The 15,468-nt window shown below is 35.1% G+C and overlaps 1 protein-coding gene across 1 annotated transcript; it reads right to left on the bottom strand.

Annotated features, from left to right (window-relative positions):
* Positions 1-546: 546 nt before the first annotated feature.
* LOC114308125 (putative WRKY transcription factor 43) lies at positions 547-14,447 on the bottom strand. Its single transcript, XM_028253614.2, has 2 exons — positions 13,951-14,447; positions 547-941 (listed from the first exon to the last, which is right to left on the bottom strand). Exons 1-2 carry the CDS (start codon positions 14,370-14,372, stop codon positions 764-766), a joined length of 600 nt encoding a protein of 199 aa, XP_028109415.2. The 5' UTR covers positions 14,373-14,447; the 3' UTR covers positions 547-763.
* Between the last annotated feature and the right edge of the window lie 1,021 nt (positions 14,448-15,468).

The following is a 15,468-nucleotide window of genomic DNA, read 5'->3' as shown; positions in this document are numbered from 1 at the left end:
AGGGAATTGTGCTGGCTAGGCAATTCAATTGGTGAATTCAAAGCTTGGTGGAATTTAATTCTATGGGTTTATTTTCGGCAGTCATTGTGTGACTAATTTGGTTCGTTATTTTGGGTCTTCTTCAACTCTGGTTCTGAAGATTTTTGTTCATCTATTTGGTAAGGTCTTTCCTCATGTTTATTTGTGATTATTTGGAATTCACCTAAGTGTGATTTTGTGAGACCATTCACGTCTCGTTTGTAATCGTTCGAAAACTTTTTGGTTGATAGTGGAATCGAATTTCGATCGCATAGACGTACCTCACATTGAGGGAACCACGTAAAAATTCTTGTGTTGCCTTTGATTTAATTTTTCCGCATTAATTTTTATTCTCATTGATTGATTTACTTGTGGGGAATCATATATTTTCCCTAACAGATGGGGAACTATGAGTGTAATTAATCCTAATATTATTATTAATATTTCTTGTACAAATTACATAAAGTTAGACAATTCTCTTGGACAATAAGTTGATTAACTAGTACTGTATGTAATGCCACATCAATATTGAGTTTAGTTAGCAAACTCCTATATGATAATGTTTGTCCATTTACATCAAGTGCATCAAGTGGCTTGTATTAGTTATATGATCCATCCACTATGATAACTGAAAAGAAAAAAAGTTTAGGAATCCAATTCTGTAATCGATTTCTGTGCAAGTAGACAAATTGTATTTGTATCTGTCAAATGGGTGGCTTTATTTATGAAAGCTGGGTTGTTGGACTCAAAACTGAGAGAGGAACTGCATCTGCTTGAGAAGAGGACTGAGAGTTTCCATGAGCTTGGCACAGGGATGGTTATGGATTCCCTCGTATGTTGTGACAACGATGCCGGTGTCCTTCGAGAGCCTCTGTATTTGTTTCTTTACATTGCAAGTATGATGTGTGCACCTATAGTAGCTCCTTTTGTCCATGTTAATTTGGTGAAAAAGAAGAGTAGAGAAAGATGGATGGTTAGTTAAAAGTTGCTCCAAAACACAATATATGTAGGGCAAGAACTAATTTTTTTACTTTCTTGCAAGTGAGGATAATAATCGATAGTATTTATTTAATAACAACAATGCTATTAGGTACGAAACTATGAGAAAATTATGAGAGGTCATGGCTCCTGTTTTTGTGAAAAATATTATTTGTCATAGAACTTTAAATATATATATATATATCATATCATTTTATATATAAAATGGCCTCCAGTATAACAAATATATCTCATTATTCTCTCATCTTGTATTCTTTTTCTATTTTACATCAAAAAAAAACTTCTTCATCCTATTAGAAATTATTTCTATGGTATTTAAAAAAACATTCTATGTATATATAATTTATATATCATATTGTACACAAATGTGTGTGTATAATGAAAAAAAAAATTATTTTTTCTTTTGACCCCTCTGATCATCCTGATTTCGTCTCTAAATGCTATGAATTCAAAAAAAAAAAAAAAAAAAAAAAAAAAACATATAGAAGTACTCTGAATTTGAAATGTGTAATTATTTTTTTGGATGACTCTGTATAATTGAATTCATATCTAGTGGCCTCTTTGAATGTCCCTTAAATTTCATTTGAGTTGCAAGCCATTGTAATATAAAGTACAACATCTTGAATGAAATCATTCATAGTGAACAACAATTATCATGAAAATTATACCTAAAATCCTTTGTAGCTTTAATTAACTTATAAACCAACCATTTAAGAAACCTTTTATCTTTTTTTACACCAAATAGGTGAAGAAAAGCTATTCTTGCAACGATAAGGTTTGAATTGGTAAAAATGGTTCTCATTCACTAGGTCAACCCTTGGTTTCGAGAAGAAATTGATTAAAATCTACAATTTTCTAAATAACTTTATGCAAGATCATGGAGTCTTATATTTGATTTGTTATAAATTAGATAAATTGATAAAGGAAGAAATTTTTTCATGCATGTACTCCTTGTTGAAGCCCATTCAAACCATGGAAATATCCACAGCTAAATTTATCTTGCCCAGATCTAATTTATACATGGATTTCACAATACATCTATAGCGATTCTGATTTAGACCCGACCCATTTTGTATTCTGGACTCAGATTTCATGGTTTCATATTGTTATTCTTGTCTTATTTCCTTTATACCTCATTGAGTTTGGTTTTTGGGTTGTTTTGGTTGCGTTTGGAACAAGTTGGTAGCTTGGTTTTTAAACCCTTGTTTTCTAGAATTTTACTCCTCCACTCGAGCAACATTTCTTGCGCTTGAGCGAGGCTTTGTGAACTTTCAGTACTTTTGTAGGTCTACAAAACTATAGGGAGACTGTATTCTACGCTCAAGCGTCACTTTCTGCGCTCGAGCATCCTCAGCTCGAGCGACCTTTCTTGCGATTGAGCGTTGGTCTATTGTCTGCAAAACTACTGGGAATGTGTATTTTACGCTCAAGCGTCTCTTCCTACGCTCTAGCAGTGACGTCCTTTTTATTGTGTCTTGGTGCTCGAGCATTATTTTTTGCCCTCGAGGTGAGCAAATTTTTGTGTCTGGACGCTCAAGCATCCCTTCTTGTGCTCGAGCGGACTATGCATATATCAGTTCGTAAAAGTCACTTTTTCAGATCTCTCTCTCTCTCTCTCTAAAACTTTTCTAAACCCTAGATCTAAAGTTTCTCTTTCTAAAACTCACCCTCTCTCTACATTTTCACCTAGATCTAGTGGTTTCTCTACCCATGTGCCTTTATTAAAAAGGTAGAGCATCTCAAGGGCTACGTTTTCATTCGAATAGAGTTGGGTTTTGGCATTTTTTGAAGTGTCTTTATTCTCTCTCTCGTTTTCTAAACTTAAGCTAAGAATTTTCTACACTCTTCTATGGTTTTTAACTTAGTTATTTGTTTTGTATAAATAATATTGTGATTTCGGGTGAATTTGAACAAACCTATGGTTTTGATTTAAAATCAAAATAAGGGTTTATAAAGAGATGTATTGGAAATAGTTATGGGAGTGAATATGAAGTTGTATTGTAATAAAATTGTTAATTTTGATACTTGGGCTGAGTTTTTGGAAGGAATGGATGTTTGCTCTAAAATGTCTCAAATATTAATTTTGTATAAATAAAATGGAATTAGTATTGAAAATGTAAAATTGGGTGGATGATGATATGGATGGTAGAGTTGGTTATGTAATTACCACTCACACTCTGAAATATGGATAATTTAGATGTCTCAGAGATTATATATCTATTTAGAAATATCTGTTTTGGGCTATCGGTGGAGGATAGCTATGATTATTGTAAAAATTACTTGAGAATTAGGTGAATTGAAACTAATCTTCTCATCTATTTGCATTAAACGTTGTCACACCTTTAATACATTGTGAATGTATGATGTTTGGGAGAAGAAATATGGTGTACTCTATGTTTGGGAGAAGAAAGGAGATGTTCTCCATTAAATTAAGTTGGCTAAAGTGTCCAGGATGAAAATCCCGAAAATCACGAATATACATGGGTACTGATTCCCACGGACGAAATATCCGTAAAATGGCAAATAGAAGTGTTTTGTATGATGGCTTTATTGGTTAGAGAGCCACTGAGTTGTATCCTCAGTTTGGTTATTTGAATAAAATGGAAATGACTATTGAATTGAGATAAAATGGATCGAGATATAAGTTCGACATAGTATGAGTTTACAAAAGAGTTATAAATGATTTTATCACGGGTATTGTATGTGCATATTACACTTATATCTTTATTAAGATTCATATATTTTGTTAGATTGTTTCTTCTGGGCTTTGGCTCACCCTATTTGGGAAAACCATTTTCAAGTATTAGTGATATGCCTCCACCAAGGACTTAGTTTGAAAGGACTGTGGAGCTGAAGGCTTAGTTGTTTATTTTTGTATTCTTCTTTGTACAAGCCGAGGGCTTTATTTGTATTGAGCTTTAGACTCGTTTTTGTTGTAACTAAGCCTTGACTTGGAAAGATGTAAGCCTTTAGGGCATAAAATTATCTGTTTAACTTCATTTTCTTCTTACTGCTTGGTAACACATACTATAAATTCAGGATGTATTATTTATAAATGTATATCGCATGTGTCACCTTTTTGTACAACCGAATCTCATGTAATAAAAGAATATTGCATTCTAACTCGCACTATTATTTACTTATTGTCTTGGTGGGTTTATTACTTTGATTTCAGAGCGTTACAACTTGGTATCAGAGTGTACATACTAAGAAAGTGGTTATTACCACAATGGGTTTATCTCACTTGATAAGGACATTGGTATGTACAGTATACTTAGGTGACAACATACTTAGGTGACTATATGGGTATGGGATTTGATTCCTAAGATATTGATTGGGTCTACGGGTTTTTAGGAGTCTTGTTAGAAGAACACTTGATCACTGCTGTTTCTAATTGGAACTCTAGCAACACCATAAGACGGTTATTATCTAAGAAGGAAATCCATATGTGTGTATGTGACTACGTGCTTACATGGAATGAATTATTGTTATCTACCGCATTAGGATGCGAGTGATTTAGCTTCGGCACATTTGTAAATATGCTAATCTCTTTTGTTACCTTTTATTAGGATGTCAGGATGTGGACGTGGTCGTGGTAGGCCTAGAAGGCATGAGGTGCCTTTACCGAATAAGATTCCGACGCAAGAAGAAGAGGTTGGTCAGGCCAATGTGGCCGAACCAGTTGGTCATCAGGCTATGGGCGCCTTAGCCCGCGAAATGGTCAGAGCATAGCGGGAATCTATGGACATTCTCAGGGCTAAGAGTCAAGTCCAGGCCCAAGTGGCTGAGGCAGGGCCGTCATTCTTGAAACAAGAGTTTTTCCGGTCGAATCCAGACGAGTTTTTTGGTGATCCCAAGGAGCCATTGAAGGTGGATGAGTGATTAAAGTAGATGGTGAAGACGTTTAAGATGCTCGACATTGAAGACAGAGGTTTGAGGGTAACCTTGCATCCTTCCAGCTGAAGAGAAATGGAGGTCAATGGTGGAAGTATGCATGATAGCGTATTGGAGTGACTTGAGAGGCTTTTATCAACGCTTTCCAAGATAAGTACTTGTCGTTCAAAGTTAGGGAGAAGTTGAGAGATCAGTTCTCCAAGCTTGTGCAGTTGAATACTCCGGTGGCTAAGTTTAAGGCCACGTTTACTAGCTTGTCGAGGTTTGCACCGAAACTCGTAGCGACTGAGGAGCACTATTGTTTAGAGTTCGAGAAAAGGCTACGGACCGGGCTCACGTTCAAAGTGGTCGGGTCCATGATTAGAGATTATGGGTGCCTTGTAGAAGCGGCAGCTCATCTTGAGATCGTAATATAGATGGAGAAGGAACGAATGAGAGGCTTCAAAAGCAGTCAGGATGTTCAAGGGTACAGCAAGAGGCAGAGGGGTTCTAACCCACAGCAATCCCAGGGAGCTCAAGCGAGGTCCACTTTTCTAGTACCGAGTTTAAGTTCTGAGAGAGGTGGCCAGGGAGATGTCACTTGTTTTAAGTGTGGCCAGTTAGGCCACAAGTCTCTAGCTTGTCTGCCGAGGAAAAAGAGGACAACGGTCTGCATCGTCTTGGGCTTGTTTTCAGAGCAGAGCCAGGGGAGAGGGCAGCCGCTTGCTTGTTATTAGTGTGGGAAGGCGGGACACATGAAGAGATTTTGCACACAGTTGGATAGCACACCTAGTGCGTCTGGTTCGAGGCAAACACAAAGTCACCAGCCTGTACAGTCAGTTCAGGTCTCGAGGGCCAATCAAAGAGCCTCTTCGGCTCAGTCAATGCATCAGGCTTATGCTTCGAAGGGTGAGTAGGTAGAGCAGAGACCTTCAGGGCGCGTGTATGCTGTTACCGCGCCAGACCTAGTACCAGCGCCTTCGGTAGTGAGAGGTACTTTCTTGTTATGCAATTCCATTGCTAATATGTTGATTGATACGAATGCATCCCATTCATTTATCTTGTATCAGCTTTGGGGTTAGAGTTGGCTCGGTTAGCATTTCTTCTCAATATAAAATCACCTATTGGTGGTGGGATTGTTTTGGAGCAGGGGTGTCGAGGTTATGACATAAAGGTTGTCGATCGCCGACTTCCTTTTGCATTTGTATTGATTGACATGTCTAGTTTTGATGCTATTTTGGATATGGATTGGTTGTTATCATATCAGACTGTCATAGATTGCTACAGTCAAAAGGTTATTGTATGTGCCATGAGCGATGATTGCTTTTATTTCTTGGGAGACCTAGTTAATAAAGTCTTATCACCGGTGTATGATCCGCATGGGCAGAGCGAACTTAGTTGTCTTCTTGCCAACTTCTTAAGTAATGAGTATGATGAAGTCCGAGTTGAGTTACCAAGGGTAGTTTGCGAGTACCCGAACATTTTTTCCCGAGGATCTTATCAGTTTACCGCTTCACTGGGAGATTGAGTTCTCAATTGATTTAGTGTCTGGTACGGCACCGATTTCTATGGCACCATATAGATTTGCACCTGCCAAGTTGAGTGAGTTGAAGATTCAACTCTAAGAGCTACTAGATAAGGGTTTTATCCACCCTAGTACTTCGCCTTGGGGAGCACCGACTCTCTTTGCCAAAAAGAATGATGGTGCGTTATAACTTTGTATCGATTATCGAAAGTTGAACCAAGTTACTGTTAAGAATAAGTACCTAATGCCCCGTATAGATGATTTGTTTGATCAATTGAAGAGGTCTTGTTGCTTTTCTAAGATAGAGCTGAGATCGGGTTATCTCCAGTTAAGAGTGAGGGAGGAGGATATCTAGAAGACGACATTCCATACGCGATATGGCCATTATGAGTTTCGAGTGATGCCCTTTAGGCTAACCAATGCACTAGCCATGTTTATGGAATTGATAAATTGGATCTTCAATGAGTTCTTAGACCGTTTTGTGGTCGTCTTTATTGATGACATCTTGATTTACTTACTCTTTAAGGAAGAACATGAGGGATACTTGCGGGTAGTACTTGCGTTACTTAGAGCCCATAAACTACATGCTAAGTTCGGGAAGTGTGAATTCTAGTTGAAAGAAGTAAAGTTCCTAGGCCATGTGATATCTGAAGAATGGGTGACTGTAGATTCATCCAAGATAGAGGCAGTGCAAAATTGGAAACAACCTAAGAATATTTTTGAGATCCGTAGTTTCTTGGGATTGGCCGGGTATTACCGTTGATTCGTGATGGATTTCTCTAGATCAGCCTCACCATTGACTAGATTGACAAGGGAATAAGCTAAGTTTGTGTGGAGTGAGACTTGTGAGAAGTTGTTCCAAGTGCTTAAGGTTAGACTTATCACTACTCCAGTATTGATTATTCCGAAGAAGGGTTTAGGCTATTCGGTGTACTGTGATACCTCACGGAAAGGTTTGGGTTATGTATTGATGCAAGAGGGGAAAGTAGTAGCTTATGGCTCGCGGCAATTGAAAACACATGAGAAGAACTACCCTACTCATGACCTAAAGCTAGTGGCGATGAGCTTTGACTTGAAGATTTGGAGGCATTATTCGTACGGTGAGAAGTTTGAGGTATTTTCTAATCATAAGAGTTTAAAGTATTTGTTTACACAAAAGGACTTGTATCTGAAGTAGATGAGGTGGATGGAATTTATAAAAGATTATGATTTTGAGTTACATTATCATCTGGGGAAGGCCAATGTTGTGGCTGATGTCTTGAGTAGAAAATCCATTAGCAGTGTAGCTAGTATTGCCATTCGAGAATGGGAGATGTTGGGTGCTATGCGTGAATTTGACTTATATATTAGCGAGTTCGTTGAGTCTGCAACCTTGTTTTCGGTAATTGCACAACTTACACTTGCGAACCGAGTGATGGAAGCATAAAAGAGTGATGTTGAGGTAGAAACCGTCCAGGATAAAATCTCTGGTGGAAAGGTGGAGAAAGGCTTGAATATGTATCCCCGATTCAAATGTTAAATACCGTAACCGTCTTTTTGTGCCGAAGTCGTGTAGAAAGGAAGTGTTCCGAGAGTTTCACCACTCACGTCTTACGGTGCATTCGAGAGGCACAAAGATGTATCACGACCTTAATTGCCAGTTTTTGTAGAGGGGAATGAAGAAGGATGTGGCCGTGTTTATATCGAAGTGTCTTACTTGTTAACAAGTGAAGGCTGAACATCAGAGATCGGCGGGTTTGTTACAACCCTTGCCTATAACTGAGTAGAAGTGGGAGCATGTCACAATGAACTTTGTTGTGGGTCTTCCTTGGACTCAACGGGGTAGTGATGCGATTTGGGTAGTAGTTGACCGAGTCGGCGTACTTTATACCTATGCGCGTGAGTGACTCGGTAAACTATACTGCCGACCTTTACATTAGGGACATAATATGATTGCACGGGGTTCTAGTGACGATTGTTTCGGATAGAGATCTGCATTTTACGGCTTGATTATGGCAAAGTATCTAAATGTCTTGGGCACGAGATTGACCTTTAGCACTGCATACCATCCTTAGATTGACGGGTAGTCCGAGCGTAGTATTCATATTCTTGAGGATATACTTCGGGATTGTATTCTTGACTTTAAAGGGTTGTGGGAGAGGCATTTGCCCTCAGTGGAGTTTACCTATAACAATAGCTTCCAATTAGGTATTGGCATGGCACTCTTTTAGGCCTTGTACGGCCAACCGTGTAGATCTCTTGTATATTGGACCAAGGTGGGTAATGCACCGATGTTGGGTCCAGAGTTAGTCCGGAAAACGATGGAGAAAGTTGCACTTATCCGTAAAAAGTTGGTTATGGCCCAAAGTTGTCAGAAGAGTTATGCCAACCATAGGAGGAGACCTTTATCTTTTGAGGTAATCATGTCTTCTTGAAAATCTCACATAGGTAAGGTTTGATGAGATTTGGGAAGAGTAGGAAGTTGTCCCCTAGATTTATTGGACCTTTTGAGATCCTAGAGCCAATTGGAAAGGTAGCCTATCGCTTGGCCTTGCCGCCATAGCTTTCTAGGGTTCATGATGTGTTCCATATTTGTATGCTTCGGAAGTATGAGCCAGATCTATCGCACATGTTGGATTAGACCGACTTATAAGTAGATGAGGATGCCTCGTATGAGAAGAGGCAGGTGAAAGTCTTGGATACTCGAGACCAAGTCTTGCGAGGTAAGACAACTCCTTTAGTTTAAGTATTGTGGCGACATCATGAAGTTGAGGAAGCAACTTGGGAATGTGATTTGGAAGTCCGTGGGAAGTATCTAGACTTATTTGTTGATGTTTGAATATGTATTGAGATTATGTTATGTTAATGAAAATATGAAAACATTGTATATGTTATATATGCTTTGGAAACACGGGTTTAATATAAACATTGTATATGTTTTGAAAAAAAAAATGTGAATTGTACTTTCAATGTTGGAATATGCGTACCGAGTTGATAAGAATGGATCATGATAATAGAATTAATTAATTATCATTATTGTAATTGGTTTAAACATAGTTTTTAAAACTTGATTTGAAATTTCGGGAACGACCTAGGTTTCATGGTTTCGTATTGTTGTTCTCGTCTTATTTCCTTTATACCTCATTAAGTTTGGTTACTGGGTTGTTTTGGTTGCGTTTAGAACAGTTTGGTAGCTTGGTTTTCAAACCCTTGTTGTCCAGAATTTTACTTCTCTGCTCGAGCAGCACTTCTTGTGCTCGAGCGGGCTTTGTGAACTCTCACTGCTTTTGGTCTGCAAAACTACTGGGAGAGTGTATTCTACGCTCGAGCATCGCTTTTCTGCGCTCGAGCATCCTCAGCTCGAGTGACCCTTCTTGCTATCGAGTGTTGGTCTGCTGTCTACAAAACTATCATGAGTGTGTATTTTACGCTCGAGCGTCTTTTCCTACACTTGAGCGGTGATGTCCTTTTTATTATGTCTTGGCGCTCGAGCGGAGAAACTTTTTGTGTCTTAACGCTCGAGCGTTCATTCTTATGCTCGAGCAGACTATGCATATATCAGTTCCTAAAAGTCACTTTTTAGTCACTTTTTCATCTCTCTATCTCTCTCTCTAAAACTTTTCTAAACCCTAGATATATAGTTCCTCTCTCTAAAACTCACTCTCTCTCTACATTTTCACTTAGATCTAGTGGTTTCTCTAGTCGTGTGCCTTTATTAAAAAGGTAGAGCATCTCAAGGGCTACATTTTCATCTGAATAAAGTTAGGTTTCGACATTTTTGAAATGTCTCTATTCTCTCTCTCATCTTTTAAACTTGAGATAGAGATTTTCTACACTCTTCTATGGTTTTTAACTTAGCTATTTGTTTTGTATAAACAATATTGTGATTTCGGGAGATTTTGAACAAACCTGGGGTTTTGGTTTAAAATCAAAAGAGATGTTTATTGGAAATAGATATAGGAGTGAATATGAGGTTGTGTTGTAATAAAATTATTCAGTGTGTTTGGTTTGAGTTTTCTGAATTAAGTTTTTTGAAAATTGAATTTTTTGGTTTTCGTATTCTTTTGTTTTTAGTGAATTTTTTTTTAATTTTAAACATTTTTTTTACTTTTTTAGATGCACCTTAGTTAGATGTATCTAAAAAGTAAAAAATTTGTGAAAAAATATTTTAAAAAATTAATAAATACACAGAAATACAAAAAATGTACTGAATTCTTATATTTTTTTTGTATTTTTGGTATTTAGTGAATTTTTAAAAGATTTTTTTTACAATTTTTTTACTTTTTAAGTGTATTTATGTTAGGTGTGTCTAAAAAGTAAAAAAAATTGCTTAAAATATTAAAAAAATTCAGTAAAAATAAAAAAACACAAAAAATAAGAAAGTAGAATTTTCTGAAAAGTATTTTCTGAAAAGAGAAACCAAGCAAGCTGATTAATTTTCATACTTGGGTTGGGTTTTAGAAGAAATGGGAGTTTACTCTAAAATGTCTCAAATATTGATTTTGTATAAATAAAATGGAATTGGTATTGAAATTGTGAAATTGGATGGATGATGATATGGGTGGTGGAGTTGGTTATGTAATTACTGCTCACACTTTGAAATATGAATAATTTATCTGTCTTGGAGATTGTATATCTGTTTAGAAATAGCTGTTTTGAGCTATCGGTGGAGGATAACTATGATTGTTGTAGAAATTGCATGAGAATTAGGTGAATTGAAACTAATCTTCTCATCCATTTGCATTGAACATTGTCACGCCTTTAATACATTGTAAATATATGATGTTTGGGAGAAGAAATGAGATATACTCCATGTTTGGGAGAAAAAATGAGATGTACTTCATTGAATTAAGTTAGCCGAAGTGTCTATGGTGAAAGTCCCAAAAATCATGAGTATACATGGATGCCGATTCCCACAGACAAAATATCCACAAAATGGAAAATATAGGTGTTTTGTATGCTGGCTATATTGGTTTGGAGACTCACTGAGTTGTATCCTCAGTTTAATTGCCTGAATAAAATGAAAATGACTCTTGAATTGAAATAAAATGGATCAAGATATAAGTTCGACACAGTATGAGTTTACAAAAGAGTTATAAATGATTTTATCATGGGCATTGTATGTGCATATTACACTTACATCTTTGTTAAGATTCATATATTATGTTAAATTGTTTCTACTAGGCTTTGACTCACCCTATTTGAGAAAATCATTTTCAAATACTGATGATATACCTCTACCAAGGACTTAGCTTAGGACGACTATGGAGCTGAAGGCTCAGTTGTTTATTTTTGTATTCTTCCTTGTACAAGTTGAGGGTTTTACTTGTATTGAGCCTTAGATTTACTTTTGTTGTAACCAAACCTTGACTTAAAAAGATGTATGCTTTTAGGGCATATGATTATTTGTTTAACTTCATTTTCTTCTTACTGCTTGGTAACACATGTTATAGATTCAGGATGTATTATTTATAAATATATATCGCATGTGTCACCAATCTTATGTAATAGAAGAATATCGCACTCTGATTCGCGTTGTTATTTACTTATTGTCTTTGTGGGTTTGTTACTTTTATTTCGGGGCATTACAACATCAATTTTATTTCAGTCTTCCATTTAATTTCTACGTTAATTTTCTGGTACCCAATTCTAGGCACTTAGACATTTCCTCTGTGTAATACTACTTCTTATACAATAATTATCCAAATAAAAACATACTTTTATAATTATTTAAACTATTTTAATCAATAATTGTTTAGAAAAAAAAAATTGAAAGACAAAAACAGCCCAAAAATAATTCAGTTTTCCACACTACGTAAACCAGTTCTCTCACCATCTAGTTTTGCTCACTGTTGTGTTTCTTAACGGATGATGTTCCTATTCTAGACCCTTTTTAATGATGTAATTTTGTTGTTGTGCTTGTACCGTTTAATTCATCAATCTAATTTTATTTTGCCAATGAAATTTTTTTTATAAAAAGTATATAAAAAAAAAAATAGAGAGAATCATATTGTCTTGATGTCCAATCATCTGAGGTTTGTATTTGAATTTTCTCGGCACTAACTTTATACTTTCATTGTTTTTAGCAAATTACCTAAATCGCCCTTGAAATTTAATGAAATTACATGTTGTCTCTTGAGATTTTAAAAATTATATTCTGTCCCATTACAATTAATACCGTTAACGGATTTTATAAATTGACTAAAATGTCCTTTTGACAAATAAGGGCAAATTACCTACACCCCCTTAAGGTTTAGCTAAATTACATATTTCTCCCTGAAATTTAGCTAAATTAAATATTTTCCCCTGAGGTTTAGCTAAATTATTATTTTTAAATAAGTGATTAAATACAAAATTAAAATAGAAAAACACATTATAAAAAATTAAGGTTTTACAGACCAGAATTTAGGGACAAAATTATTTTTAGGAGGCCAAATATTTTTGTTGTGAAAAGTATCGTCATTATGTTTTTAACAACGAAAATTGAACATTAGTGATCAATTATTATCTTTTTTGTATCAAATTTTTTATTTCAAAAAATAAATCATTTTGAGACCAAATTATTTTTTTCCCTAAAAGTATATTTATTATTGACATTTTCAAAATTTTATCGCTAAAAGCCTTATCTTTGACTTTTCAGGATGACCTTTTAGCGACTATCCTCACAACGATAGAAATTAGTCCATAAATGTCTTTTGCAACAAAATTTTCACTTTTAAAGATTAAAAAAAAAAAATAGCCTCTAAAACTCTTATATGTTGTACTATCAGATAGTGAAAATATCATAAAATTAAAAAATAATTACATAAGTTAAAAACACAAAAAAAAAGGATTTGTCAAAAAATTCTTAGAATATGTTTGGTTTGATTTTTTAAATTTTTTTTTAAAAATTAAAAATTAATTTGGTTAAGAAATAAAAAAATAAAAAATTATTATTATTTTTATATAATTTTATCTTTTGAGTGGTTAGAAATAATTTTTACTAATTAAATATATTTTTTCATATTTATTTTTATTAAATTAGTTTTATTTTTATTTTTAAATTCTGCAATTTTTTTCTAAACAACATATCAAACATGGTTCAAAAAACTTAATTTTTTTTTCCATCTAACGTAATTCTTTTGTAAATTTTGTTGATTTATTAAAGGGATTTTAGCAGGGGTAATATCGTCCATCAATTTATATTTTGGTGATAGCTAATAATTCTTAACGTTTAGTTAATGAGAGGGATTAAATTTTTATGCGAATATAAATCTCGGAGGACTGGATGTAATTTCTGAAATATTAGAGGAATCTAAAATTTAACTAAACTTTAAGGAGATGTCGATAATTTGTCTTTTTTTCCTATGTTATTGCGAAATTTTAACATTACGTGTCAAAAAATTTCACCCAAAATCTCTAGTTATATAAAAATATAGATATCGATACATGATTTGTATGCATGAAATATTTTTTTGACACCCAAAATCTCTAGTTATATAAAAATATAGATATCGATACATGATTTATATGCATGAAATATGTGTAGATTGTAGATATATATATTCCAAACACACCTTGGATGAGTATTATTCTTCACAGATTTCTGTCCATATTTTCTCCAACGATATCCATCATCCAGTATATCATCTTCACTCCTAGTCTGGAACGCGAACCGAGGTCGAGCCGCTTTCTTTCCCCTGCTCCCTCTCCTTCTATCCTCCTTAATCCCTTCATTACCTACACTCTGAGATGTTGATGCTATAGAAGCAGCACTTTCAAGTATCGGTCTCATGTCGCCGAGCCCACCAGAGAGAAGGCTGACCCAGTCAATGTCATGGAGGAGATGGGGTGGTTGGGGAGTTGGGTTTGGGTGGAGAAGTGGAGGAGGGTGGTGGAGAGAGGTGGGTGAGAGTAAAGGAGTGAAGAGGTAAGATGGGTTGTTGTTGGGTGGTGGTGGTGGTGGTTGTGGGCCTTGTAGGGCTTGTTTTTGATCCATGAGGTGGGAACAAACAATGAGAATGAGAGATCAGAGGAAAATGAGAATGTTCATTAGGGTTGTGTCTTTATAGATATGGGTCTTGGAAGGTGAAAAGAGGGTGGACAGACCTACTAGAAAAGAGAGAGAGTGAGTGTTCTGATGAGAATGACAAAAGCTTGTACTCAATTGTTAAGGCCAACTACAACTCACCTAATTCAGTTCAACTGCCCATTGGTGAAGGCAAACGTGCTCCACGTATATGTGACGTTATCACCAAAGCAAACCTTGCCATGCATGCATATATGAGCTTTTAAGACTCAATTGATAATGTCATAGGTACCACATAGTCAAAATTTTCATTCACAATTTTTTGAAAATATGAAGGTATAATTTAACTTCTAAAGGGTTGGCCTCGGTATTAGAATGTGTTCCTTTGAATGTTTTAAGTCCAAAATTTTTAGATATAGATAATTTTTTTAGATCAGTTCATATAAAATTGTCTTAATTTTAATTGGAATTCAACAAGTAGGCAAAAATATCAAATTATTAAAAAAAAAAATTATTGACAAAATAATTTTATTTAAGCAAAAAGGGGGGAATACAATCACCAAAAAAAATGCATCAAATGTTGATGGGGAAAGCATCAAAAATAGTTGTGATTTATTTTGTACAAAAACTCCACAATATACCAACTAAAGGATTATGTGTCCCACACTTATGACTAGCTTTCAAACTCTAAAACATAGGGGATATGATTGACCCACGCCCTTATTCCAATTTCATAATCTCAATCTCTTGTTGGGATAATGGTGATTTTTTGTGATAATATCGTCATAGTATTACATAATTAAATTAATAAGAGGAATGAAAATATTTATACTTGTCATTTGTAATTTTTTATTGACTAATGACACTACAAAAAGTTAATAGGCCTCTTTAGTATTCTTTTTACAAATCAAAAATTAATGGTAATCAAAAAATAAAAACTAAAAATTTTTCTTCTTGCTTTTCAATATTTAGTTTTTTTCAACTTATTGAAGATATTTCTGACTCCAAAAAAAAAAAAAAAAAAAAAAAAAAAACTTGTATCAAATACACTAACACAAATTTGGAG

This window comes from Camellia sinensis, chromosome 2, assembly GCF_055761805.1.
Source record: "Camellia sinensis isolate YWXY chromosome 2, ASM5576180v1, whole genome shotgun sequence".
In the NCBI taxonomy this organism is placed as follows: Eukaryota; Viridiplantae; Streptophyta; class Magnoliopsida; order Ericales; family Theaceae; genus Camellia; species Camellia sinensis.
This window is presented reverse-complemented; position numbering and strand designations above follow the sequence as displayed.